This window comes from Eurypyga helias, unplaced genomic scaffold (assembly GCF_000690775.1).
Source record: "Eurypyga helias isolate BGI_N326 unplaced genomic scaffold, ASM69077v1 scaffold8736, whole genome shotgun sequence".
Classification (NCBI taxonomy): domain Eukaryota; kingdom Metazoa; phylum Chordata; class Aves; order Eurypygiformes; family Eurypygidae; genus Eurypyga; species Eurypyga helias.
In genome coordinates, this window is record NW_010258509.1 from 1 (window position 1) to 26,790 (window position 26,790).

At 43.5% G+C, this 26,790-nt stretch overlaps 1 protein-coding gene across 1 annotated transcript; it reads left to right on the top strand.

Annotated features, from left to right (window-relative positions):
- Positions 1-1,730: 1,730 nt before the first annotated feature.
- TMEM63A (transmembrane protein 63A) lies at positions 1,731-26,254 on the top strand (the record flags this gene model as incomplete). Its single annotated transcript, XM_010154358.1, has 19 exons — positions 1,731-1,916; positions 4,228-4,307; positions 5,986-6,049; positions 7,871-7,908; positions 9,049-9,191; positions 11,489-11,540; positions 12,619-12,727; positions 13,121-13,191; positions 13,715-13,795; positions 14,384-14,507; positions 14,840-14,973; positions 17,338-17,475; positions 19,255-19,408; positions 20,155-20,261; positions 21,719-21,805; positions 22,445-22,507; positions 23,480-23,642; positions 24,440-24,545; positions 26,087-26,254. Coding segments are annotated over exons 1-19 (2,068 nt in total), but the record flags the coding sequence as incomplete, so codon positions are not given.
- Between the last annotated feature and the right edge of the window lie 536 nt (positions 26,255-26,790).

Below are 26,790 nucleotides of genomic sequence, written 5' to 3' on the forward strand. Positions count from 1 at the left end.
GGAGCGGGCGGCCCCGGGGGCGTCCCCTCCCTGCCGGGACGTCCCCTCCAGGGCAGGGGGCTGGCCCCTGCACGTCCTCCTTGCCCAGGGGAGTTAGGAGCCCTGGGGTTTCCCGCTGTGCTGCCTGGGAAGCCCGGCCCTGCCAGCCCCGGTCTCCCGGGGTGGCGGTCGGGGTCCCAGCCCGGGTGAGGGAGGCGGTTGCTCGTTTGTGGACCCGTCGTGGTGCTCGCCCTCCCTGGGAAGGCCGCGACGTGCTACTTGGTGCCCACTCGTGTAGTTGCTCCACCCGTGGGGAGGTCTTGCCCTCCTCGTTATCTTCCTGAGAGCCGGCTTACTTAAAAATAACAGCCTGCAGGACTTGAACGGTGTCTGACAAGATCCAGTGCGTCGCTTAAAATTTAGCGCGCGGTTTCTGGGGTTGTTGCGAAGAAGGCTTCCAAAACATGTTAAAAAATGCTCTCTCTCCTGTCAGCACCAAATTTCAATCCTCAGAAAGCGAGGACACGTTCACGGCACAAATTCTGTGTGTGGTTTCTGTTGGGTGTGTTGGGTTTTTTCCTGTGATGAAACATGTGAGTTGGGACAAAATTTCTAAAATTTCTTCCCTCCTGTATCCCACAGCGCAGCACTGAGTAAATGCTGGTTTTCTGCTCTTTAAAGGGAGAACTTGTAGTTACTCATGCTCTTGGTTTTGTTTTGTTTTCAGCATCCAGTGTAGCACTGCCGTCAGAGACATGTGCATTCCTTTTACAGAGGCACAGTATCCCGAAAGTAGTGTCCCTGGACCTGTGGGATGAGGTCCTACAATACTTTCTTTCAAAGGATAAAATTTTGGGGCTATGCTTTCTTTCTGAGTTTTTCAGTCAGAAGTGTGTTCTGCACGAGGCATGCTTTTGTCCAAAGCGTGTGGGGGTCATCAAGTTACTAAGATCCAGGAAAAGAAAGGTTTAAGTGGAAAGCCCCAAAATAAGTGAGCAATTCCCTGCCCTGATAAGAAGACCTTTGTATCAATGGCCGGATCTTGTGCATTCTTGTATGTTACTCTATTACCTGAGCAGGTCACTTGACTAAAATGAGGTGGATGGCTGTTCTCTTAGAAAATGAGAAATATTCCTTGTTCTTTCTTGTTTGTGTTATACTGTAATTACTCTGCTGTTGTTTCAGTTGAATTGGGAAAAAAAGGAAAATCACACGGTATTCCAAGAACAGAGAGGAGCATGTGTATTCATGTAGTAGTTCTTCTCTGTGGAATTAGTGGTGAATTTGTTAATAATCTCAAGGTCTTGACACTTGGATACAGAGTTCACAAGCTGGTGCATTCACACGTGCTCATCACCTAGGAGCAGAATCTTCAAGTGACTGTTGTTGGAATATCTAATGCCCTGTGTTACTCCTAGAATCGGAATCCAGGCAGGAATAAGTAGTTTGACGTTGTAGATTAGAAGATAGAGAAGTTTGTTTTGTGTGGGTCTTCTGTGGTCTTCTTGGGATGCCCGTAGAGGACACGGGTGGTTAGATGTCTGGAATTCCTGCATGGGCACTGCCACTGACCGAGCTTGTCAGTTATTGTGAAATAAAGATTGTCAAATATGACTTTGCTTCTGAAGTAGTTTCCTGGTTGAATCTTTGTTCACTTTTCATAACGTTAGTAAAACTCAAACACCAGACAGGCTTTTCACATGGTTGTTTCACTTTTTTTTATTATTATTATTTTTTAAGGGAAACCCAAGATGAACCCTTTCTTTTTTCTGGGTTTTGGACATTCTCATCTAGTCTACTACTGGAATAGAAGTGCACCTTTCAACTCAACAAATGAGACGTACTGCTACAGCACTGCCCGGGGAAGCACAGTGCTCCAAGGAGTAACTTTTGGTGGAATCCCAACTGTCCTGCTGCTTGACGTAACCTTCTTCTTTGTAAGCACAGTTTCTGTTTCTTGTACTGAAAATCCTTCTGGCCTTTTCAAAAGTTAGATTGTTTAGAATTCTCTTATTTATCAGGTAGGGGTATTTTTCTGAGAATCTTCAGAATAAGAAATGTGCTAAGGGCATCCTGGGAACATCAGAGCACTTCCCAAGTATTGGTAAAGGTTCACATACACGTGGGATGACGGGGTCACTGTATGTTGGATGTGTAGATGTAGAGAGGGTGCAATACCACAGGAGACAATGTGGGGACATTGTGGGCTTTGTAGTGGTACCTCAACTTTCTGTGTTTTCCCTTAACTGCAATAACTCTTTTTTCCCTGCTCTGGTTTTAAGTACTGGGCACCTTTTCAGGAGGGGAACACCATCACTAACTCGATTGTTTTTCAAAAGGAAATACAATATGGAAAATCTGTTTCTTCACATATTTTTAAGTTAAATTTCATGAAGCCATCAAGGAAATAATGCACTGATCAGCTCAGTCCTGTCCAAAAGAGGAATGGGATCAGTTGCTGGTCTGGAGGCTTCAAAACTGGAGCTGGTCTAGAGACCCGAGGCTCCAATAAAACTGAGGGTTATTTCTGTAGGTTTGGTCTACCTGGTTTTAAGCTTTCAGAAGAAGAGTCGTAGCTCTGGGCTTGGCCTGATAAGGGAGGTTTCAGGTAGTAAAATGAGACTAAAGGGATCACATAGTTCCTGAGTTCTAGAAAGCTGCTGTGGGGAAACTTAAAACTACCTGTGTGAGGTCTGAGCTGGTTGTTCTGTAGGAATGTGGAGGATATTCCTAAAAGTTATGTAGTGGCATTCTTTGCTGCTGATTTGGTGTATCCCGCACGCTACCGTAAATCCATTTTCTGAGGATGGAGGATATTTACTGCTCAGTGTGAATGATTGCACAGCACTTAATAAGGTTTAATTGGAGCATTTGGGGGGACTACTATTCGTGGGTTTGTGGTTTTGGTTTTTTGTTTTGTTTTTTTTTTTTTTAAAAGCTGTTGTAGAATTTTAAGATACTGAGTCTCTGCTTTTGAGTTCCTTTCTGTTGAATCCTCCTCTCAGACTGCATTAGGTAGATATTTAGATGCAATGCAGAAGGCTCCTCTCCAAGTACCGAGTACTGGAATTTATGTAGCAACTCCTGTATTCCTACATTCATGACATGTTTACTGCAGATCCCTTTAGTAACTGTCAGTTGATGGGTTTCTGAATATTATTTCTAGGCTTGCTTCCTAAGGAAGTGAGGTATTTATATTGCATTGCCTTCCCATTTTTGTCTGGCAGTTCCTCCTAATAACTGTAGAATACACGAGCTAATTTCAACTGGAGTTGTCAAAATGCCTAGAGAACTTGCTATCTTGAAATTCCTGGTTGCCTGAAGTTTAATGGCCAGATGAAGGAGAAAAGATCTGAATTAACATTCCCTGTTGGGAGGAAGGTTATTATAAGAAGGCTTTATTCATTGTGAAATGCGGAAATTAGCGGTGTCATCTTGGCACGTAAATAATCTTAGACATGTATCCTGGCTGGCCAGCTGGTATTTGCATAGATCCAAGTAAGTTACATCACTTGCACCACTTTCTAGCCAAACAAATATGGGATGTAGGAGGGACTGGAAGGTGAGGGCGTGTGCTGCATATGCATAGAAAACAGGCCTTGTTACTTCTGCGTCATTGCTTCGTACAGAACAGCTTGTTTCTCTAAGAAGAAAAGAAAAATGCATCTATGAAATACATGGGGGGGTGTGTGGGTTGTTTGTTTTCTTGTCCTCTTTCACAGAGTGAAAATAAAAAAAGATAAAAATACATTGCAGAGATTAAATGCAAATTTCTGGCTTTTATGAGTTATAGTAATATTGCTTTTGCTGAGGATAAAAGTACTTCTCATACTTGAGAAAACAGTTGAGCCCCCTACAGCCTGTTCACATCACTGTTGAAAAATAAAATAAAATGGCAAGTCTTCCATCCTAGTTCTGGTCATCAAGTAATGAACGATGGTAAAGGTGTATTTAGGAAAGTTTTTACTTCCTCTCAAGTACGACTTGCTGCTTTTCCTGTCACAAACCTTCATACGCTTGCCATCAGGAGTATTTTTGCATGCAGCTCTGCTTTATAAATGGGAGCAGGAAGGCAGGTGTTCTGGCCCTTTGGTCCCAGACACGCTGGTCTGTGGCACTGGGTTGCTTAACATAGGACAGTTGGTTTAGGAGCTAGGACAGGGTTGTTTGACAGTTCCTACACACCTAAGAATAATTATTATGAAGTGGAAAAATAAACATTCAAAGATCTTTGGTTTTGTTTTCTAGATTTTAATATTGCTGTTTTCCATTATAAGAAAGAGATTCTGGGACTACGGTCGCGTTGCTCTGGTGTCAGAAGTTGAAAGGTAAAAAAGGCAATCAGGCTGATTTGTTGAAACCATTGGGGGAATGTGGAAGTAAGTACAGTAAATAGGGCTTAAATTTAAGTGCATTTATTTTAATTACATGTGTTTGTAGTTACATGCTCATACTGGAACAGGCTGCCCAGAGAAGCTGTGGATGGCCCATCCCTGGAAGTGTTCAAGGCCAGGCTGGATGAGGCTTGGAGCAACCTGGTCTAGTGGAAGGTGTCCCTGCCCATGGCAGGGGGGTTGGAACTAGATGGTCTGTAAGGGCCCTTCCAACCCAAACCATTCTGTGATTCTATGGTTTGGTAAAAATGTCCTCGTGGTGCTTTTTGTTAAATACATCCCACTCAGAGTTCCTCCTTGCAGTGTCAGTAATAAAGTTGTGCGTTTGCCGTGGTCATGAATTTCATGCTGCAGTTGTTGGTTAAGGAAGTGGAGGTAAGGAAATAGGCTGCTTGTTTGCTAACATGTCACATACCTACACCTTGATATTTACTCTCTGTTTGTGTGATAGAAGGATATGAACTATTTTCTTTATCTTGGCTCAAGCCCAGTATCTTCCCAAAGCTCCCTATGCAGCCGTATCATAATATTTCTGAAGGGTTTAAAAATAAAAAATAAATGTGTCTTTGCAGGTTTCTGAAATTCTCAACTGATTTTGAGTAATAATGCAAATGAGCTTTTGATTATTTTTTTTTTTTTAAATATTATTTCTGCAGGATGATGTCTTGGGATGTTTAAAAGCTAGTGGTCTGTTTATGAAGGTGGCACCTAAGTTGTGGCAAATTCACAACTAAGCAACAGGAAAGGAGTCAAAATGTGGTTTTAGGCATAATCCATGTAAAATTGTGGAAAGTAGATGGCGAAAAAAAAGGTGGGCAATACTGAGGCAGCTTTAATCCAGCTAGCTGAGGCAGCAAGAATGAAGGTGCTCTGGTGTGGGCTTCCATGCAGGCTGAGGAGGCCTGTGTGGGACTAACAGGTCCTTGAGCAGTCAGACACCGAGGAGCCTGTTATTGTCCCTGCAGGACTGTGACCCGAGCCAGCTAGGTCAAAATTGTTACAGATACACCTGTGAACACACTTCATTTTAGCTTGTATTGTCCTTTAATTATGGGCACATCAGCACTGCAGCATTTCTGTTTAGCAACAAACTGCGAACAGGTGCTCTGCTAGTTTTGAGGGCTGCAGAGTCTCTAAAGGTTTCTCGGTTTGTGTGAGGGGACGGCCTCGCGAGTAGGGGATTGAATTGGGCGGAGAAACCCCCTGTAGTGGCTCTAAGATCAAGGAAGAAAGGTGGAGGGAAAAGAGGTGATGTCTTGCAATGAGGACTGTCTGAACAGGAAGCTGGCTTGCAGATCCGATTCTTGCCAGGCTTCTGAACCCGTGTTGCATTCTCCCACGTTACGGCGGTTTCAATATTCCAATAAAACGTCGTTTCCTTTCTCATTCAGTTATATGCTCCCGCGTCAGGAGCTCACACATCTTCCCTTTTCAGCGTGAGACATAGCGCGAGTTTCTGTAATTAAGCACATGTTACAGGGTGAAAATCACAGCTGTCACAAGTGAAACTACGTCCCTTAGTTACTTCAGAATGGTTAAAGTTGAAATAATTCTGTGGAATTCCATCACCTGTTATTAAAGGTACTTAAAAGCATCGTTTAATATATTTCAGTGAATCGAGATACAACCGATTGTCAACGTCGTCATCGGTACCTGAAGATCTTGAATATGACAGGGTAAGTATTCTAGAGTTTCAGTGTAAACCACTGAATGGGATCGGTTCTAATTTGTCATTCCGCCTAGCCCAGTGAACCAGTCATTGCCCTGGAAGACCATAATGTGCAAAAATTAGTAACGCGTTGTTTAGGTGTTTTTACAGAACCATACATAATCTCTCTCCTTTTCCTGACAAACTGTTGCCATATCATAAACCGGTATGATATGTGTCATTTTTAAGTAACTTTTTCTTTAATTAGGAGAGGGACTATATGTTAGTTTGGAAGGGGGAGGAGGAGATAAAAGACTGGTAAATAATTTGTACTTAAATAACAGTTCAAAATGTTACGTTGTGTTCACAATGCACATAATACCTGGATGTTCTTTCATAGAATCACAGAAGGGTTTGGGTTGGAAGGGCCCTCACAGACCATCTAGTTCCAACCCCCCTGCCATGGGCAGGGACACCTTCCTCTAGACCAGGTTGCTCAAAGCCTCATCCAGCCTGGCCTTGAACACTTCCAGGGATGGGGCGTCCACAGATCCTCTGGGCAACCTGTTCCAGTGCCTCACCACCCTCTCCAGGAAGACCTTCTTCCTGATATCTAATCTAAACCTCCCCACTTTCAATTTAAACCCGTTACCCCTTGTCCTGTCACTACAGGCCCTTGTAAAAAGTCCCCCCCCAGCTTCCTTGTAGGCCCCTTCTGGTACTGGAAGGCTGCTTTACAGTACACTGTTTTCCTTGCAAAGTTGAGAAAGCTGGATGCAAGCAATCGTGCCGTGTACTTTTAATATTAAAACTGTTTTGGAGTGGAAGATAATTTTTTGGCCAGACTTCAAATTGGTTCCTTCCGTGGTCTCTCTGGAATCTTTGAATTCGTACATCTCTCTCGTTTTACGTCGCAGCTTCAGAGTGAACCATGTGAGAGTTGTCTATCGGTGCCGGCCTACGTTTTAACATTTTATATATGCATCAACTCAATAATCTAGCCTTTCAACTAAATAACTGTGTGAGCATCAAAAGCAAACTGCTGTTTGATCAGGATTGCTCTGCTGTTCCTGTAGTTTTCTTCATCTTTTTTAAGACCCTAAAGCAACTTTGTCATTGAAGCTGTTGAATAAAAATGTGTCTCTCTGGTTGGATGCTATTCACTTGAAAGAAGGATTTTTATTTGGTTTTGAACCATACTGGGACATGCGGTGAGACATGATCTCTGCTGTGAAGTTTCATAGGAGGATTTGCAAACCTGTGTAAGAAGCCTTTCTGTTAATGTAATCACGGTGTTGTTGCTAACTACTGATTAACTTGTATTAGACTCTTGTGGAGTTTATCCTTGAAATTGCACAGTCACTGGAAATGGTCTTGAAAAAGTAATTGCCTTTTCTGCTCAAAAAAAATCCATTTAAAAAAATTCCTTAGAAGCCTCAATCTTGGCTTCTGCTCCTAGGGATTTGGGCGTGCTTATATAAATTCAAGAAGTGATAAATAGGTAATATAAGTAGGAATAAATAGGATAAATAAGCAAGATAAATAGGAAGGTGTTAAATAAATAAATTGGGAGGTTGAACTAAATGGTCTGTAAGGTCCCTCCCAACCCATTCTGTGATTCTATGAAATGTGCAAGTGATAAAAAAACCCTTAAATAGTCTCTGAAGACAAAATACAAAGCACCCTGTGAGAAGTGTGTAGAATATTCGATATTTCTCCATTTGTTTCTAGATGATTTTGGAGCAACAGACTTCCAGCTTTTTAGCTGGGAGGTTGGCTTAAAAGAAACGCTTCTTAATTTTACAGGTTTTGTGTGCTAGCTCCTGAACACTTCTTTCTTCTTTTGCAGGGGTTTTGTTCTTGGATGACAGCAGCTTTTCGAATGCAGTGAGTATGTGAAACAGAAATAGTGAGCTGTGGTTTCCTTTGCTCCTTTTTTAATTAAAAAAGGGGCTGGATTGCATATTTTTTTTCCCCTTTCCCCTGAGTAGATTTAATACAAACAGTGACACAGGGGCCTCTGGTGGGGTGCAGAAAGAATAGGAGGACAAGGTCAGCTTATGGGAATACTTCTCCAGAATGCAGTCGTCCTCCTGCTGGCAGCCCAGGGACTTCCTGACCTTGGGACAGTGTTTGACCCGAAGTGGATCTATGGCGTTTATATGGATTCTGAGCTGATAACTAGGCTCTGGGCTTTTACCCGTCCAAGAGTACTGTGTGGGTGTTCTCCTGTTTGAAGCCAGCAAGGCCCTGGGCAGGAAATGGGCTTTGCCTGCAAGGGTTTCTGTGGAGAGCTGGTGGTTTCGTTGGGGCTGGAATTGACTCACTAGGAAAAGCCCATCCGACTTTTTCCCAGAAACTGAGCGTTAGAGGTGTGGTATTTGTCCTTTATATTTCTTGGGCTGTAGTAAATCATGATTTTTAAAATGTTAATTTCTAGCTTGAATACATTGGAACAACAAAGGGGCAGTGAGCCTGTCTCCCTGGTTTTGCTAGTTCAGTTCCTTCCTTTTTCAACAACTCCCATTTTAATGGATAAGCAATGGGAGTTTATTCCAAAGCCTATCAATATCTTCTTTTAACTGTGTGTCATAAGACTAAGGTGATTCTGCTGTAATTTTCCTCACGGGGGCCCTTTATGGACGTGAGTGATCACAGTCACAGTGGGATCTTAAAGTTGGAGAGCTAGACGGAACACCTTGTGACGGTCATAAAGCAGGAGGTCACAGCAAACAACTGGCGTCTTTTAGGCTGATAAAAAGAGAGCTGGTATTTATATTTGCTTTTCAGATTACTTGTTTCCATCTTACATTCCCTCACGCCAGTTTTTGTATGGTGATACTACACAAGAAAGACACTTTTATAACTTAGATCTATGTGTGAAAGAACACACCATGTTGAAAACCAATAGGGCTTGATGGAGCTGTCACTGGGAGACTGAGAAATCCATGGATGTTCAAAAACTACCCCCCGAAACCCCAAAGGTACTGAGTAGACTGACCATGTGCTTTTCTGCCTATGATGCAGCGATGACGAGATCCACGAGAGGTGCGGTGAAGATGCCATACATTACCTTGCCTTCCAGCGGCACATCATCTGTTTGTTGATCGCTGTCAGCATTTTGTCTGTGTGTGTCATATTACCTGTCAACCTCTCGGGTGATCTGCTTGGTAAGAAATCTTTTTTTTCTGTTCTGAGAAGAATTTTGTGTGTTATATCACCGTAAGAGCTTTTAGGATTTTTTAATTTTTGTAAACTTTGTAACAGTTTATGGTTTTTATTGGTGGTGATTGCTAATGGAAACTGCCTTTGCAGCTGAGAAACCAGTTTTTAGTGGCTAGTCTGAAACTCTCTTGTTGCAATTTAAAGTCCTTATTTTTTGACCTGTCACTGGGGAAAATAGATTATTCTTTTCCTTTTTGCAGTATCTTTTTAGCTGCTTGAGGATTATCACCTGTGCTTTTTTTCTCTTTTTGATAAACCAGACCAGTTAATTCGGTCATTAATGTGAACTGTTTTATATTTGGCTGATCATAAAATCATCAGCCATCCTTTAAACGCTTTTTTAATCTAGCTAGGCTGTCTCCCGTTGTTCCTTTCTGTCTTGGTTTGCATCTCAAAACTGGACAGATCTTCTCGCTGAGGCTTTGTCAGTGCTGACTTGACAAAGAATTAGTTCACGTTTCTTGCAGCCTAGTCCTGCTTATGTCTGCCAGTGTGACACCCGCCTCTTCCCACCATTAACTCACCCTTAACAAATAGAATAAGTGTGTCCTCTAGCCTGCCGTTCAGGTTGCTAATGGGAATAGTGGTGGAGAGAACTCTGTTAAACCCTCCTTAAACATTCTTCCATTTTTGATAATGAGCCCTTGTAAGCCCGTTTTGTACCTGGCCTTGTATCCTCCTCGTCAAGGTCATGTTTACAGGGTTGTTCGTAGTTGATCACCCTGGTGAACAGACCTGCAAAAAGAGCAGTAATTTGCTTGGTTCTCCCAGGAGCTCCCAAGCAGGAGTAGTTGCTCATGTTTTGTGTTGTTTGTTCTTACGCCACAGCAATTGTGTCGTATTTGGTGTACTGATCTTGCTGATCTTTGTCCCTATAATTTATTTTATTGTCCTTAATGGTGTGGCCTAGTTCTTGTTTTCAGTTTACTCCTACTTGTGTTTTAAAGAGCCCTGTGACTTAGCCCTCGCCTGTAATGGGATACGTTGTGCCTTTAGTACTGTTTCTTTGTGGAACTGCCATCTCTGGCTTCCCTTTTATGAGCTCTTTCTTAGTAATTCACTGTTTATATTAATATCAATATCTTCTGCCTTAAAGACCACAGCTGCTCATTTTTTCCTCTTCTTTGCATTTCTTTTTGTGTTATTTCAAAGGACCCTTTATTGCTTCACAGTCACTTCTTTTGCTTTCCACTTCTGTGTTCGCACCCAGCATCCCTAGTGTTCCAGGATCAAATCCAGCACAACTGGTGCCCTAGTTGCTGTCTTCACCTCCTTCATAAAGTAAAGAGGGAGGTGGTGGTGCCTTCAAAGAACTTAGGCAGAAGAGGGAACTACGTTCTCTTAGTTACCACCTCTATGTGTATACCAAAATGGGGTTTGTGATACGTGTCAATTTGTGTGCACTGTCGTTTTCCAAAGACAATTAGATAAAAGTTGTAGTATTTTGGGTACCAATAGCTGCTTTCTGTTAATTCAGGTGGCAGGGTATGCCTGGCCTTCTAAAGCCAGAGAATACAGCTTCTGTTTTCTTGCATTAACTTTTGTGATGCTAAGAAATACAGCTGAAAAACCAAACATGAACTTTTAGTGTCTCTCCCCTTCTTCCTCCCCTTCCATCGTATTTTTTGTTCTGTGCATTTGCCGTTCTCTCTGTTGTGATGACTTAATTAGCGGTGTGGTTTAAGTCTGTGCCAGAAGACTGTTTACCTTTCCAGATACACTTAGCGCTCTTTCCTTTGTGAACACGTAGTCAATTTTCATTCACTTGCATTATCGTTTTTAAAAATACTTGGCAGTCTAGAGAAACAGTGTCATATAAACTCTTGTTTCTGACCTTCGTGAGGGTATCGGAACTGTTTTGTCAGCACTGAATTAATGAAGTTTAAAAAACTTGAGATGAGAATTCAGTGAAGATGGCATAAATATGTGAAGGAAATACGTTCAAATCCCTAAACAGTGTTGTTAATGGACATGAAGGGAGGTTGGAGGGAGAAAGAGAACTGTTGCAAAGATCTGTTATTCAGTTTTTTAGTGATCTATTACTGCTCTTGATGGGTTGAATGTGGTATGTTCCTAGGGCTTTTTTCCAACTTTAAAGTGCAGTGTAAACCAGCACTGATTTATGATTCTAAATATTGGTAACAATAAACATGCTCAGCATTTAGTAAAAAATAAAAGCTGACTTTGTGACAGTTTGCACGTGAATGTTGCACCAGTTAACTATCCTACTTTTTCTTCTCAGATAAAGATCCCTATAGTTTTGGAAGAACAACTATAGCAAACCTACAGACTGGGTAAGTCATTCTTGCAGAGCACCGTTATGCTTCTGCCTGTTTCCTGCTACAGTCTCCAAACACAGGAATTGATACTCCCAGCGTGGCTGGTGGGGTGGGCATTACTTATTCACGCTCCATCAACCGAAGCTGGGATGCGTTCCTCTTCAGGCTATGCCGTTAGCGTGCTGATAAGAAGTCTTGGCTCTCAGCTCTTACTTCTTATGCCACAACGTTTCTCTTGGCTAATGACTGCACATCTAGCGATGTTATTTTCAGAAATTTCCACATTAAAAGAAACCGTACTTCAGAAGGAAAATAAAGCTGACAGCTTCACTAGAATGTGTAACCCGGATGGTTTGAATTCCCCTACATCAGATTTGTGTGTGTGCGTATGGCTCCCATACTTCTGTGTGTTTTTAAAACAGTCTGTAAAATAACTGAAATGTAAAGATGACAGATTTTTCTGTTTTATTACTTCATCAGTCCACATCCATCCATGATACCAGCAGAGTTTCTGCTGGTGCACTTTGGGTTTTTCAACCATGTTATGAGTCCATGTAACTAGTGGGGATTTTGTGCTTGGTTGGATTTTTTTATCTGTAAAGTGGTCCCTGTAATTTAGGTTAATTGTAATTATTAATGCTCTTTGCCAAACTGAAGAACACAACTTCTGTAAGCTTTGAGGAGGGAGCTATGAGAGAAGCAGAATTTACTCCCTGTATTAGGCTGTTTTCAGTCTGAGTAAGGATTTTGTTTGAGGAGAGTTCAGTTTTGCACTCAGCACAGTAGCCAATGAGGCCAATAAACAACATTTTAGCAAACAGCATGGTGTATGCTATGGCCATCTGAACGAGAAGGCGCAAGCCAAATGCTACCTGAAAATGCCCATGTCGTGGAGTATCTCCCCTTGGTGGTCTGTTCCCTGTTAACCCTAAAGGCTGTCCAAGGCATCCGCATAGGCAGGTGTAACTACCTTTTTGTCTTGTTTTGTGCTTAATGAGATATTCTGATCTTCTTAGCATTTTGATGGCTAATTGTATCAGTTGGACAGTTAGTTCTTCCTGTTTCTCATATTCCACAACCTTTTGTCCGACAGTAATAATCTTCTCTGGCTGCACACTGTGTTTGCTGTTGTTTACCTGCTGCTGACTGTTGTCTTCATGAGACATCACATGAAGTATGTCACCTACAAAGAAGAAAACATAGTAAGTTTCTGTATCGGGGTGGAAAAAACCCCCAAACATACGGCATGTTTGCAAGTGGGTAATGCTAAAAAACCCAATTGCTAAGATGCCTCCTGCTTGTTGGAATGTGACCTAAGTGTGAAGGAATTCACTGCAAGCAAAGCCCCACAGAGTGAATTGTGAAAATGGGTGGAGAGAAGGGGGTTGGGGAGGGATTTGTGAAATGTTGGTGTAACTTACTACCAACGTAGAAGGTGAACGTGATGTTGTTTTGAATAGGTGCAGCTCCTGTCAAAATTTCCCTTTTCCTCCTTGCGGCACAGCTAACTGTGCTGTGTCACTGCCTTCCCCGAGTTCTTGTTTCCTCTTTCGAGGCGAGGTTTCTCAAAATTGGAATTGCGTTCTCTCTTGCAGGTTAAGTGCACGTTGTTTATAACTGGTCTTCCAAAAAATGCAAGAGAAGAAACAGTACAAGGCCATTTCACGTAAGTTCCATGCTCGAGTAGTATCATTAGGAACAGGAGATTTACAGTTCATAGAATCACAGAACGGTTTGGGTGGGAAGGGCCCTTACAGACCATCTAGTTCCAACCCCCCTGCCGTGGGCAGGGACACCCTCCGCCTGCCCAAGCAGAAAGGGTTTGGTTTTTTTTTTTGACCCTTGCATTGTTTAAAATTAAGATTATAGTATTTGTCTTCTAAAACCGTATCTTACTCCTCAAAAACAATTGAGAAGAGACTATATTTCAATGAAGTTAGTTAGCAGATCTTAAAATTAGAATCCAAGAAAGCACCTGTGTATCCACACTTCTCATTCATGCTCCCACATGGCCTTTGCTTGGGAATAATGGTGCACATCTCGTATTAAAACTGACTCTCCGCTCGGGTACCTCATTGAGAAATTAAATGAGTGATTGAGATGTCAGTTACACATCAGTGATGCTCTTGGCAACAGTTTCTTCATTGCGCTTTCTGTTCTGGCTGCGCTCACCTACTGCTTCCTTTCAGTGCTGCCTACCCGACCTGCACGGTGCTGGAGGTCCAGCTGTGTTATGATGTAGCCAAGCTTATTTATCTCTTCAAAAAAAGGTACTTGGTTTTGTCACCTACCCCGGTTCAGAAAAAAATGCTTTGCCAGTCCTTAATCGACATATACCAGTGCTACTAAGCTTGCACATACTAGGAATGAATTTTGCTCTTAAGTTCTGGTCTGGACTTCAGTTAGATTCAGCTGTGTTTTAAGGTGAGTTGTGGGGTTCAGCCCATTTCTTGTAGGTGTGGCATGTTGTGCGTTGCATAAGCTTTGACTGGCTGATTATGTATGTATATAGTTATTTAATTATTGTCAGTGCAAAGTGGAAAACACAACTGTTAATAGCTCTGGAGACCTGCTTCTTTGGCTGGAGGTGCTGGTCACAGGAGAGAAAAGTCTGCTCTTCTGGGGCTATACATTGCTTTTTTTCCTGGAACCTTAGTACAGGTTGTAGGCTGTATAGTGCTATTACAGGCTTGAAAATAAAGTTATACTAAGCAGCCAAAATAACGTATATGAGTATCTTTGGTGACCGATTAACTTATCAGTCCTTGACACGACTTTTTCTCTCAGGGTTTTTATTCTTAAGCTTGCTGTTGATACCGTTTTCTTGCAAAATGTTATGGATGTATTTTTCTGTCCAGAAAACAGGCAGAAAAAAGCCTGACTTACTATGAACACCTGCATCAGAAGTACGGCAAGCGGGTCCAAATCAACCCTAAGCCATGCGGTCAGTTCTGCTGTTGCGAAACGAGGGGATGTGAAAGGGTAAGAGACTGTGTTCGGTTTCGGTTGTGCCTGCGGAGGTGGCTGGAAGAGTGGAAAACAGCTTTTGCGTGACGTCTCGTTGGGCCTCAGAAAATTCTTGGTTTCTTGCAGATAGCTCATCCTTCATGGTCTTGCATTGGGCGGAGAAGGAATTCCCCCAAACTTTTGAAATGTAATCTTAGCGCCAAAAACAAAGTACAAGAAGAAAAAACTTCCTCTTTGCCTGCATGTTGCGGTGTGATCTGTAATTTGTGGAAGGGAGAGAGACTCGATTTTAATGAAGATATTAGCCCTCAGGTACTTGAGTGTAATGGTCATCCATTTCCCAACAGGAGGATGCTGTAGATTATTATACCAAAGTTAAAAATGAACTGATGGAAGAATATTTAAAAGAGGAACAAGCTGTTCATAATAACCCGCTGGGAATGGCCTTTGTAACATTTCAAGAGAAATCCATGGCAACCTAGTAAGTTGTGCCTGCTGTCTTGTTTGTTCTCTTTTAACTGTAATAGTAAAGCTGATGTCCTCTCCGTGTTGCTTGTTTGCTTATGTTGGTTCTTCTTCCTTTCTTCCGCTCCACCACCCTGTGGATTTGGTCTGTTTTGCTGTCCGGTAAGTTTTTCTGTAAGTGTGTGTTTAGCCTGTGTGCTTCCAGTGCAGAGGGTGCCTGAGGGGCTACGTGGCTCTGGATGGTTATTGGGTTAAGGAGCCTTTCTCTCCTGCACGGGATCCCGTCTATCAGTGTAGATTAATACTGGGACAGACTAATTGGCTCGTGCTTAGGAGTTACTGATTTACCCATTTTTCTACTGTTCGAACAGTCCAATTACCAAACTGTTGCGGTGGGTGCAAATTACACTGCTCGTTAGCCTTCTCAGCAGCGTAGGGCCAGTGACTGTCCTGGCCGTAGACAATGGGTGACGCATTGCGTGTCGCGTACCTGTTTTTGTAGACACCAGCGTGGGCCTGCTGTCCGCAGTCGCTCAGCACTCAGTACTCCTCTCTAGTGAAAATGCACGCAAGCTCCCGTTTTCCTGTTGGCACTTCGTGAGCATCTTTTACTGACACTGAGTGGGTGAAGGGGAACAGGATAATATTCGGATTGCAACAATAGTGCAAAACCCCTTTTCAATTCTTCGTAGCTTCTCTGGCTTAAATTGCACCCATTTGACCTTCAAGTCACGTCAGAGAGCCAGTCTTTCAGGGGTTTTTTTTAGTTTTCCCCAAGGAGGTCCAGGGTATAGAATTCCTTGCAAGAATTTGAGGTGCTGGAGGAAGTTTTGCTTGCTGCTTTTTAACTGAGTAGTGATTGTAGGTGATGAAATCTGCCCCCTTTCTAATTTTGCAATGTTGCACGCTGTATTTACAGACTCTAGAGCATGAAGTAACATTTTAAGATGTAAAACTGAAAGAAGAAATAAGCGCTGCTTAGCGGCTCGAGAAAGAAATTCTAGTTTGTCGTATCCGAGTTTGGTGGGGTAGTTTCTCCTTGGGCACGTGTTCCCCGTCGCACTGCGGGCATCTCTGAGCACAGTTACCAAGAACTGAAAAGATTTTGGTTTGTTTGGCTTGGCAGGGATGTGGGAAGCTCTGTTTTCTGGAAAATTAGATTCAATTACATGTGAAGTCGAGGCTACCATCAAATTAGAAAGTTATTTGGTGGCCTTAGAGGGCTCTGTGGAGCAGAGCCCTGGAATGGAATGGGTGAAACAGGAAGCCAGGACGGAGGTTCATGGAGTCAGGTGGTTGGAGAAGCTTGGTTAGTGATGGTGCTCAGTAGTATGGCTGGTGGTAGTGCTAAAGCTTGCTCTGTGTGTATTTTTAAAAATAAACTGTCAAAGTATAATTAACTTTCTTAAATACTTGCTGCTGCAAGACGCTGGCAGTTTGACATCACTTCTTGAATTCTGGTAAGGTTAAGGATCTGGGGTTTGGGGGTTATTTTTGCGTGTTCTGGCGTTGGTGTGCATGTTCTCTGCTCTCTTTAAGAGCAACAGCTGAGAAGCACGTTCAGGAGATTTGGAGCCTACCTGTTCAAATATAACACAGGCTGTTTCCGTGCTGGTGTGATAGAGGTTCTCTGGCGTGGAACTTCTCTTGCACAGTGACGCACACGTGCAGCTGTACGGTCTCCGAGTGTACGCCTGGCACTTCTGTTGCTGTGTTCTGAGAACTCTCTGAAAGCGTTTATTCTGGGCCTGTTTAAATGCAGTAATTGTCAATCAACTCATAATAGTAGAAGGCAAAATTAAGTATTGTGATTATTTTAGGAGTGGGTGAAAGAGGGTGATATTTTTGAACGGTGAGAGTACCAGCATGATAAAAAATTTTCTGGGAAGTGGTACTCAAGGCAAAATGGGCTAGTTTTCATGCTAGTGTAATGAAATGAGAGTGCAGACTAATCTTTTAGTCTGCTTTGGTTTGAAAACAGCTGTTATTACGCAAAGAGGTGTTTGGGGAACCAGCTGTCTATATTTTTTATTTTTTTCCAGTGCTCTCAGGCTTTGATTTCTTATTTTAATTTTTTTTTTTTTAATACAAGTCACTACTGTTGTTCGTGCTGGTAGAAGCACCGAACAGTTCAAACCAAGACTGCTTTTTGTTTCCAACTTTCAGATCTCAAAGGCCTGTGGTAGTAACTGTCTTTGGTCATTATGTGCATAATATAATGTTACATTGTTGTCCGAGTCCTGTCTTGATCTCTGGTTACGCGAAACAAAAACCCCTTTATCGCTATCACTTATCACCCACCAGTCTTTCTCATGATACATGTAGTGCTTTCAGCTGTAAAACTTTGGAAAAATCCTCCTCCTCTTTTTCTTCCTTACAGTATCCTTAAGGACTTCAATGCTTGCAAATGTCAGAGTATTAAGTGCAAAGGAGAACCCCAGCCATCATCCTACAGCAAGGAGCTGTGCATATCAGACTGGGAGGTTACGTATGCTCCTTATCCTGAGAATATTTGTTGGTAAGATTCCTGCCCTGCATCCATCTGTTGGTGATAATGTCAGTTTAGAATGGGGACAGGGGAGGGGGGCTGAGTGCCTTTGTCACCCTAAATGAACTTTGTGTAGTGTTCAGGTTTGGCTGATCTGCATCTTTATTTCCGTTACTGGTGTTCTTTGACTCTGGGGAAACCTCTTGGAGACTGACTAGAGTTTTGCCACCCGAGAGATCTGGTACCTGCAGTTCCTGTTAACTAAACAAAAAACCCCAACCCACAACCAACCAAAAGCCAGCTTATTGATATCTGTGCCTCAGTGTTTCCCTTTTTTAAGGTCAATGCATATCTGCTGAGGAGAGCTCCTTGGTGCTAGTGCTGCGTATTCTCCAAGTATGTGTGTGTGGTTTTGAGCTGCCACATCACAAGTGTAACTTCATCCACTCTCTGAAATCTGTTGTCTAACATCTTATTATCGACCCAGTAAGTTTTCCAGACTTTACCCACCGCTTACAGGGGAGTGTTGGAACATAGAGAAATGCTTTTGAAATTAAACTGTTCCTGTGCTGCCTTCCGTCATGCTCAAAATGACTGAACGTTTTCCAGTTGCTTTGCAAATAACTTTAGGGGGGGGTCAGTATAATCCCCTGTTCATGTAACAGTAAACTCGTCGTGATGTTTCCATCACCCCAACACAAACGTGCACAAGTTACTGTATGTAACTTTAGCTTTTCAAGGACACCTTTTTGCCCTAATGACTTCAATAGGAACTTACTTTTAAGGTGACTGTGCCGTTATTTCTAATAATTGAGAGGTTCTCTCTAGAGCTACAGTTCTGCAGTTGAGAGGGAAGTACAGAATCTTTAACCATAAAGCAAACAGCCGTGATTCTTAGCTGTGTCCTTTGGAGACATGAATTAAAAATCTCTTGCAAGCTGCTTTCCAAGTGGGGTCAGCTTAATCTCCCCCTGTCAGGAAAGGGCGCTTGCATGCCTGGGGGCTTCGTTTCCTCTTCCTGCCGTCAGGCATGTCTTACGGACACAGGCAGTGATCATTGAGACTCACTGGGTTGAAGCACTTACAGAGCTTTTCTAAACATCTCGGAGAGGAGGGTTTTTCCTCTCTCCCCTCACCCTTGAAGTAGAGGAGGTGCAGGGATTTGCCAAGTTACTTATCTAGGCTCACAAAAAGAGTTGTTGTAACTGGGGATCTTGCTGAGCCTCTGCGTCCCTGTTCTCTCTGTTCTAAATACTTGGCTTTGCCTGGGGTTCCAATCATTCCAGTCCTTTTGGGAACCTTTTTAGATAACATTTGAGAACTTTACCTGTTTAAGAGCCGTGCTTGCTGTTTTCATGTGGCAGGAAGGGACGCAGGCGTGTCTAATGATTATTTCAAATCGCAGTTTCTTGGTAGATTCTGCCTCTTTAGCTATTCTCCTTGCAGAAATTCTCTGTATCTTCTTCTATCTCTGTCTCTTCTTGTACTTCCGTATTGTTCAACGGTGGAAGTGTTTCATCCCAAACCTTGACTGTGCTAGACGTTGTGTTTGTGTTATGAAAGACTAAAAATGTTCTTCTGCAAGCGCCGATTTATGTTACCGTTCAAGAAAGGCTGCACGGTTTTCTTTCTTTCTAATAGAATAGCAACTAGAACTGAAGCTTTCTCCCATAATTTTGGGACTACAGAAGTTCAGTGTAGAAAAAGCAGTGCCACCTGTTACTGGACAGAGAGTATGTATGGTTTTGTTTGGTTTTGGTTTTTTTTAACAGCAAATGCTTACTTCTTGGTTTTATGTCCTTTTTTCAGGAAAAACCTTTCCGTGCGTGGACTGAAATGGTGGTTCAGATGGGCTTGCATTAATCTGCTCCTTTTTATTGTGCTGTTTTTTCTCACTACTCCTTCCATCATCATCTCGACCATGGACAAGTTCAATGTCACTAAACCCATTCACTACCTTAACGTGAGTATCCCCACGTGTCTGGGTGTGGCTGTGTGTCAGACCAAAGTGCCAATAAACTGACGGCCGTATAGTAAGACGAAGAAACAACATCTAAGCCAAATTCAGTTGAAATTCTCAGGATTGTTTTACATAACTGGCGATAAAAAGCGTGCATCCAGAAACAGGGCTTTAGTCCTCTTTTGTTCCTTGTTATAGGCTGAAGTCATTTAATCTGAAACTTTGTATTACTATGACTCTCTTATTTGTTTGTAGTGAAAGCTTGCACTCCAAACTTACATAATTCCAGATTTTGTAATCAAAAACCTTTGCCAAAAAAGGAATTTCAAGTCCAACTTGCATTTTGATATTCATGATGACAGAGGGGGCATTCAGATTTTAAACTCTGAAGTAAAATGCCATGGCTTTATTTTGCTTTTCAGATTCAAAACAGGATGGCAGGTACATCCGGGCCTAGTTTGCAGCTGAAGTCTCTTGCAAACTGTTCATTTTAAATACTTTCCTAAGCTAACGTAAACCACGTAAAAAATGCGTGTGAGACTTCGCTGTCGTGGAATCTGATTCCCAATCCTACTCTTGTTTTTTGTCTGTCACACCAGTACTGAGCACTCGCTCGTTTTAAGACCGCCTGAATATAATTTCCACAGTCCAACCTGCTGTCATTTACAAAAAGAAAAATATTGCAGTCTCTGTTCTAGCACAGCTGCACTGAAATGCTTTTAACACTTACCCTTTTTTCCTTCCGCTAGAATCCCATCGTCAGTCAGTTTTTCCCAACGCTCTTGCTCTGGTCCTTCTCAGCTTTGCTACCAACAATTGTCTATTACTCAACTTTGCTGGAGTCCCACTGGACAAAGTAAGTGAGATTTTCCTCTGTTTTGGTCTCATCAGCTGAATTAACTAAAATAAGCGGAGAAAGTGATTATCTTTCATGGAGCTCTTAAATCCACAGACCTCTCACAGCAGGGAATGTCATGCTCTCATCTCTTTCTAATGTTATAACCAACCCTTTGGAGCTGAAGTAACTTGCAATCAGCACAGCAAGTGTCATCTGGCCATGTGATTTGCTCACTGAGAACATCACAGCCCCCCAGAATCCTACCTCAACAGAAAGCGCGCCAACTGCTGGTGTGCTGCTTAGAAACAGGGCATCCATCTCTCTGTTGCTTTGTGGGAGAGAAACAGTCCGATGCGGCTCCTGTGCACAGCTCACTTGGTGTTGGTGGTGATCTGGGAAGACCTGTGGGACCAAGGTCCGGCAGACGTGTTGATGCAAGATTTTTCAGACACGACCAGTGCGGAGACGTCAAGCGTGGTGACGCGCTGCTGACTTGGAGAACTCAGCACGGCTTGGTTTGGCACACCAGGTTTCATCCCCAGTTTACCTACAGGCAGATAAGAGCATGATGCTGCACGCTGAATCTCAGCTTCACTCAACTTCAGTCTTCTTCCGTAACGCTTGCAGCCGTTTTTCGTTTGGCTTTATATTCTAAGGACAATTTTTGGGGACTTTGTCATTTTTTTTGTCCTATTCCCTTGTAAGACACTGTGTCCAGGATCTACCATTTATTCATCAGTTGTATGCTTTTCATCAACTTCGGGGGTTTTTTGGTAGTTGCACAAGACACGTGAACTCTGAGCCCTTCTCAGTCAGTTGAAGTAGCTTTTCTAAAGTCCCTAGAGATCACAGATCTGATTTCAAACCTCAGTATAGTTACACTGATACGTCCCACAGTGCCCGGGGTCTGCGTGATCCTACAGTAGAACCTCTGGGGTGTTAATGCCCTCTCAGGTACCACCTTTAACAGCCTGAACTGGTTATAGCATCGCTGCGCTTTTCTGGCAACAGCGTGTCGCTGGTAGTGTCAGTTGTTCCCAAAGACGAGACACTTGGAAAGGACAGTCGAGTAGCCTACGTGTCCAGTTTCTCGGCACTGGCACACTTTCCGGAACTGTCTAATCTCTCTGGGTGTACCACTCCAAGTGGGTTGTTCGCAGGCTGTTGCGAGATGTGTCGTTGGATGAGAGACCAGCAGTGATTGTCACACATCCCCGTGCTCCTGGTGCAGGCCTGCGGTGATGCTAACCCAGAGTCTGGATTAGCCTTCAGAGCTGTGGTCTTTGCCCAGGAGGATACTGGGAGCCTGCTTGGTCCAAATTAGTGAATGTCTCGCAGATGTTCGTTTTGTGAGTGTCTTGTAGTAATGTGATACGATAGGGGAAGCTGGAAATTTGACATTCTCAGGGCAAGGCCCTTCATGTGTGGAAGTCTTGCGTATGACTTTCTTACTCAGTGACTTTTTATGTTGGTAGGTCTGCAGAGAACAGGATAATGATGCATAAAGTCTACATATTTTTGATCTTCATGGTACTGATTCTGCCCTCCCTTGGTCTGACCAGGTAAAGAATCATAGTTTAACGCAGTAATGTTCTGAGTGTTTTTATCACACGAGACAACTTACTTCTGTTTCCTAGTTGCTGGTTGAGGTATAGTTGATGCACCCTCACTCCCTCCAGTGTGTATGCTTATGATGTTGTTACGCATTAGATTGCAATGCTCATTTTTCCTCTGGGGACCTCATAGCCCTTAAAAGTTGCCAAAGGCTGACTTTCCTTTTTGCAGGGAAATGTCAGACCTTGTAAGACCCACGACTAACTGAAAGCTGCCCATACCCCCATCGCAGCCGAGAACCCGCTTTCCTCACTGGCTTTTACTTCAGTTGTACTGGTCCTTTTCTTTCCTCCTTTGCAGTATGTGACTGTTACCCGTGACCGGGTTAGCCAGGGAATCTGCCCTGTCTACAGAGCTGCTAAACATAAATCATTACAACTCTGGTAGGAAGTAGATATTTCTGCTGGGTTTGGTTCTGTATCATTTTTCCTATTTCTGACTGTCAGTAACTGTGATAAAGTAGTGTTCAGATGATTTGATTACATTGTCTCTATCCACTGTCCTGCTCTGAACTACTTAAAAGAGAAGCAGTTTTACACAGTACTAAGCTGCCGGAGGCTGAATTCCATTCACCATCTTTCTTCCAGCCTTGATTTCTTTTTCCGCTGGCTGTTTGACAGAGAATCGTCTGATTCTGCAGTTAGGCTGGAGTAAGTATTCACAACCCTTTACTAAAGGAATACTTAGGACTTGGGGTTTTTCTCTCTGTTGACTGACCTTGGTTAATGTTTATTAAAATTTGCTTGGGGATGGGAACCTGTGGGATGATATGGAGCTTTTGGGAGGAGAATGCAAGTGGTTTTGCTCTGAGGGCATCCATACTTTCTTTCCTGCTAGCTACTGTATGCAGACATTCAATAAAGAGACAGTTATTTTCCCAAAACCTTACGAATTCTGTAGAAGTCAGGAGGTCAGAATGATATGATGCAGGTAAGGGGGGACCAGGAAATGTACTGAGGATTGTTGCGTATTGTGGACGGGGGACGTTCCCAAGGATTACAGTGAAACCAAGTAGCTGCAGCAGTTCTCTTTCTGAAATCCATTCACTTTTGATTTTAAGAAGCGTGAGAGTTTTTACACCAGCATTGCCAACTTGCAGATACTGGTTACTGTAAGCCCTTGTGACTGTGGCTGGAGGGAAAGACTGGAATGGAATGATCAGGACGCTAAGCTAGGAGAGAAAATCTACTGCAGTCTTATCTATTCTGGGGTTACTGTTGCAGACATTAAATGATGCTCTTCTCTGCCATCAGCCACCCATCTTTTCATGAACAGTTCATTCCTCTTAGAATCATGGAGTCACCGAAGGGTTTGGGTTGGAAGGGACCTCACAGACCATCCCGTTCCACCCCCCCTGCCATGGGCAGGGACACCTTCCACTAGACCAGGTTGCTCAAAGCCTCATCCAGCCTGGCCTTGATTCCTCTTCCAAGCTGCAGCTCAGCCAGGCTCTTACAGAATACTACACTTAATTAGAAGCCTTTTAGCCAATTCTTACAGTGCCCAGTGCTTATCTCTGTGGTAAGAGATTTCCAAAGGCGATAGAGGATATGTACATATATACAATGGATCCCTATTTGCTTGTCTGCTTTCCAGTCAGTGCCCGATGTCTTTCCTTGCAGATGTGTCTTTTTGCCTGACCAGGGAGCCTTCTTTGTGAACTATGTGATTGCCTCTGCATTCGTTGGCAATGGGATGGAGCTGCTGCGCCTGCCCGGCCTCATCCTTTACACCATACGCATGATAATGGCCAAGTCCACAGCGGAAAGGAAAAATATTAAGCAGGTATTAGAGCCCCAGCTTAGTAAGGGGCAGTTAAATGACCGATCCTTATCATAAACAGTGGGAGCTCCCTTCCTTCATCCCATTAACTATTATCTCTTCTTTTTTTTTTTTTTTTGGAGAGGGGGAGACCTGTATTCCATTTTAAGTTGCAGACTTTTACTTCCAGATGATGTGTTGGCTTGCAGCTTGAAATTCCAGGTGTTACAATGGGAACTTTAGCCTGTATATAGCTCCCCCTCCTCTTTTTTTTCTTTTTATGGGTGAGTGGGCTCCATTTTTAAAAAATTCTTTTAAACTTTGACTTCTGTAACAGTAGCATATTACCCCTTGCTCTGATTGAAACAATTTATATTGATTTCCTCATCCCAAGAGGAAAATGTGGGAATGCTGACCACACCAAAGCTTTGATATCTTGAGCTTTCCTTACTGGGAAAGCCAACACAAGGAACGGTACAGATTCAATGGAATATGCAGGGAGGTGGATGTTCTGAGCTTGGCACAATTATTTTCTGCCTTGCGTGTTTGAGTAGTTGGTTCTTGTAGATGAAAACAGATTCCCTGAGAAACTGCTTTAAGGCTGTGAAAGAAGCAGCCTGTTTTCTGTGAGTAGAGATGCTTAAACCGCATAATGCCTCGTGTCTCTGATTACAACACTTACGGCTCTTGGGGAAATAACAGATCTCTTGTAGGCAGAGAGTAAGGGAAGGTGAGTTGTTCTTTAGTGCATCTCTTCTTAACTCGTGACATGCCGATGGATGACGGGAGAGTTTTGGCTGTTTTGGTCTTTTTGTTCCCAGCAACAAGCCTTTGAATATGAATTTGGAGCTATGTACGCCTGGATGTTGTGCGTGTTCACTGTCATCATGGCCTATAGCATTACGTGTCCCATCATCGTCCCCTTCGGTGAGTTTTCCGACGAGCCGTGGGCGCCGTGCGAGTGCGATGGGGGCGTGAGGGAAGGCCTGGTCCTGCGTTCTTAGTTCAGTTCAAATGCTGATAAACCTTAGGACTTGGATCCGAGTTTCCTTCCCTTCCTGTGGAAAAACAGGGCAGAAGGTGGTGAATTACTTCTCTCTTGTACTGCCTTTAGAAGTTGAATTTCATGTCTAGATGCTTGGTTTCATTTCTCAGGTTGGAGTGTGGTAGGTCAGGGGCTGCAGTCACCACTGTGCTGTGGACGGCCGGATGCTCTGTGGTCCTGACCCCAGGGATGTGACCTAACGATGTGCTTGCTGGGACATGGTCTTGGTGAACGCCATAGCTGCCCCTTGGCTGGGGAAGGAGGTGCTGTTGCTCTGGTAGATTTGCTGGCTTGGAAAACCAGTCAACTGGGAGTTCAGGGCATGTGGGTGAAGCACAGCCTGCCCTGTGGTGTAGGCAGAGCTGCAGTCCAAGGACCCTGAGAAGATCTTGGAGTCATAGACTTCCTTTTTTTTGGGATGTTTTTCTTAGTTGGTTTAGCTCTGTCCCGTGAACAAAACTTAGTATTTCTGCCTTAAGTTGTCTTGACTACTTTCTTCTTCCTGAACCAGCCATTAAATCCTGTTTGGGTGTGCAAGAACTTGTAATCTGTCTGGAACTCGTGGATGGTTGTCCAGCGACTGTGACATGACACACATCTTATTTTATTGCATCTTTCATTCACAGAGATTCTGGACTCTCATAAGAATTATGTGTAAAGAGTCATTTCAGCCGCTACCGATATTTCCACTCTGGGAACCTGTTTATCAGGCATAAGTAGTACTAAATCATTTTATATAGTTGGTATTTTCCTTTTCTAATCCAAAATTTCAGGGAGCTAGATACAACATAATTAGCTAAATTAGATATTGTTCAGAATTGGTTTTAATCAACAACCTTATTATAGGGAGAATGTGGCCAATTTTTAGTAACATTGTACTTGATGTTTATTTATGTTTCGTTTTGCATGCAGTTGTAAATATCTGAATGTGCTACTGCATGTCAGAGCTGTCGCAATTAATAGCTGTCACAGCTGTAACTGGCTTTTTTTATTGGGAGTAAGAAATTGCTGCCTCGAAATCCAGTCATGAACCTCTCGAAGGCTGAGGGGGAGGCGCTGAGCCACGGTCAGACCTTTCTTCCTTACCAGTGCGGAGGGGGAGGAGTTACCGAGCCTTCCCTACCCTTTCAGCCTTTGTGCCAGCACCAGGAAGGAGCTCTGGGTTCTGGGGGAGCACAAGTGGTGCCGCAGAGAAGCGCGTGGAGAGGGTGAGGGATGGGGAGACCCTGGGGGACTTGGGCTGGGGGTGCAGCAACCGTAGGAGCACGCTGCTGTCAGGCAGCCGTGCCGTAGTCATATTTGGGCTGTGTCCACCATCGGTATCGAGATTTTCAGTCCCTTGGTTAAGTGTAGATCTCCTCACAGAATTGCTGGTTCTTACTGAGTCTTCCACAACCCCGGGCTCTCCCTCTTTTCCTTCTAGGTTTAATATACATCCTCCTGAAGCACATGGTTGACCGTTACAACCTTTTCTACGCCTATCTCCCTGCCAAGCTGGAGAAGAAGATGCACGTCGCAGCTGTGAACCAGGCCCTTGCAGCTCCGATTCTCTGCCTGTTCTGGCTCTACTTTTTCTCCTTCCTGCGGCTAGGTAAGCCTTCATTTTTGCCACCCGGAAGCTGCTTGTACCTCTCTTGCCAGCTCACCTAAATTACGGGTCAAGTTTCATTGGCTCCGCGGGCTTTTTGTTTTGCTCCCGTGAATGGTTACCTGCGGCGCTGAATCGCGCAACATCTGCGGCTCAGGCATAAGTTTGCCTGAGATGCTCTGATGGGGACGGCTGACTGGTTAACTTAAAACCGTTAGCGTGGTGCTGCGTGTTTCTTGGTCTTACAGGAGATCGTGTGTTCCCTAAAGCTGTAGGGTTGGAGTTCGCCAGCTGGGCTGTGGGGTGACAGACAGTAAAAACCATTAAATAAACCAAAAATCTATTCAGAAGTAGCTCCCTGTAGTAGTGAGGTGGTCTCTGGCTTCACTACCCGCATCTGTGTGGTCTGTGCATGACTCGTTTGCCTGGAGGAGCTGGCTGCTGCTCCCGATGTACAGCTGTCGCTTAGGGAATGCTGCTAATGCATTGGCTAACGCTGGTAAGACCCGTGTTCTACACTGTGCTGGATTCAGCCAGGA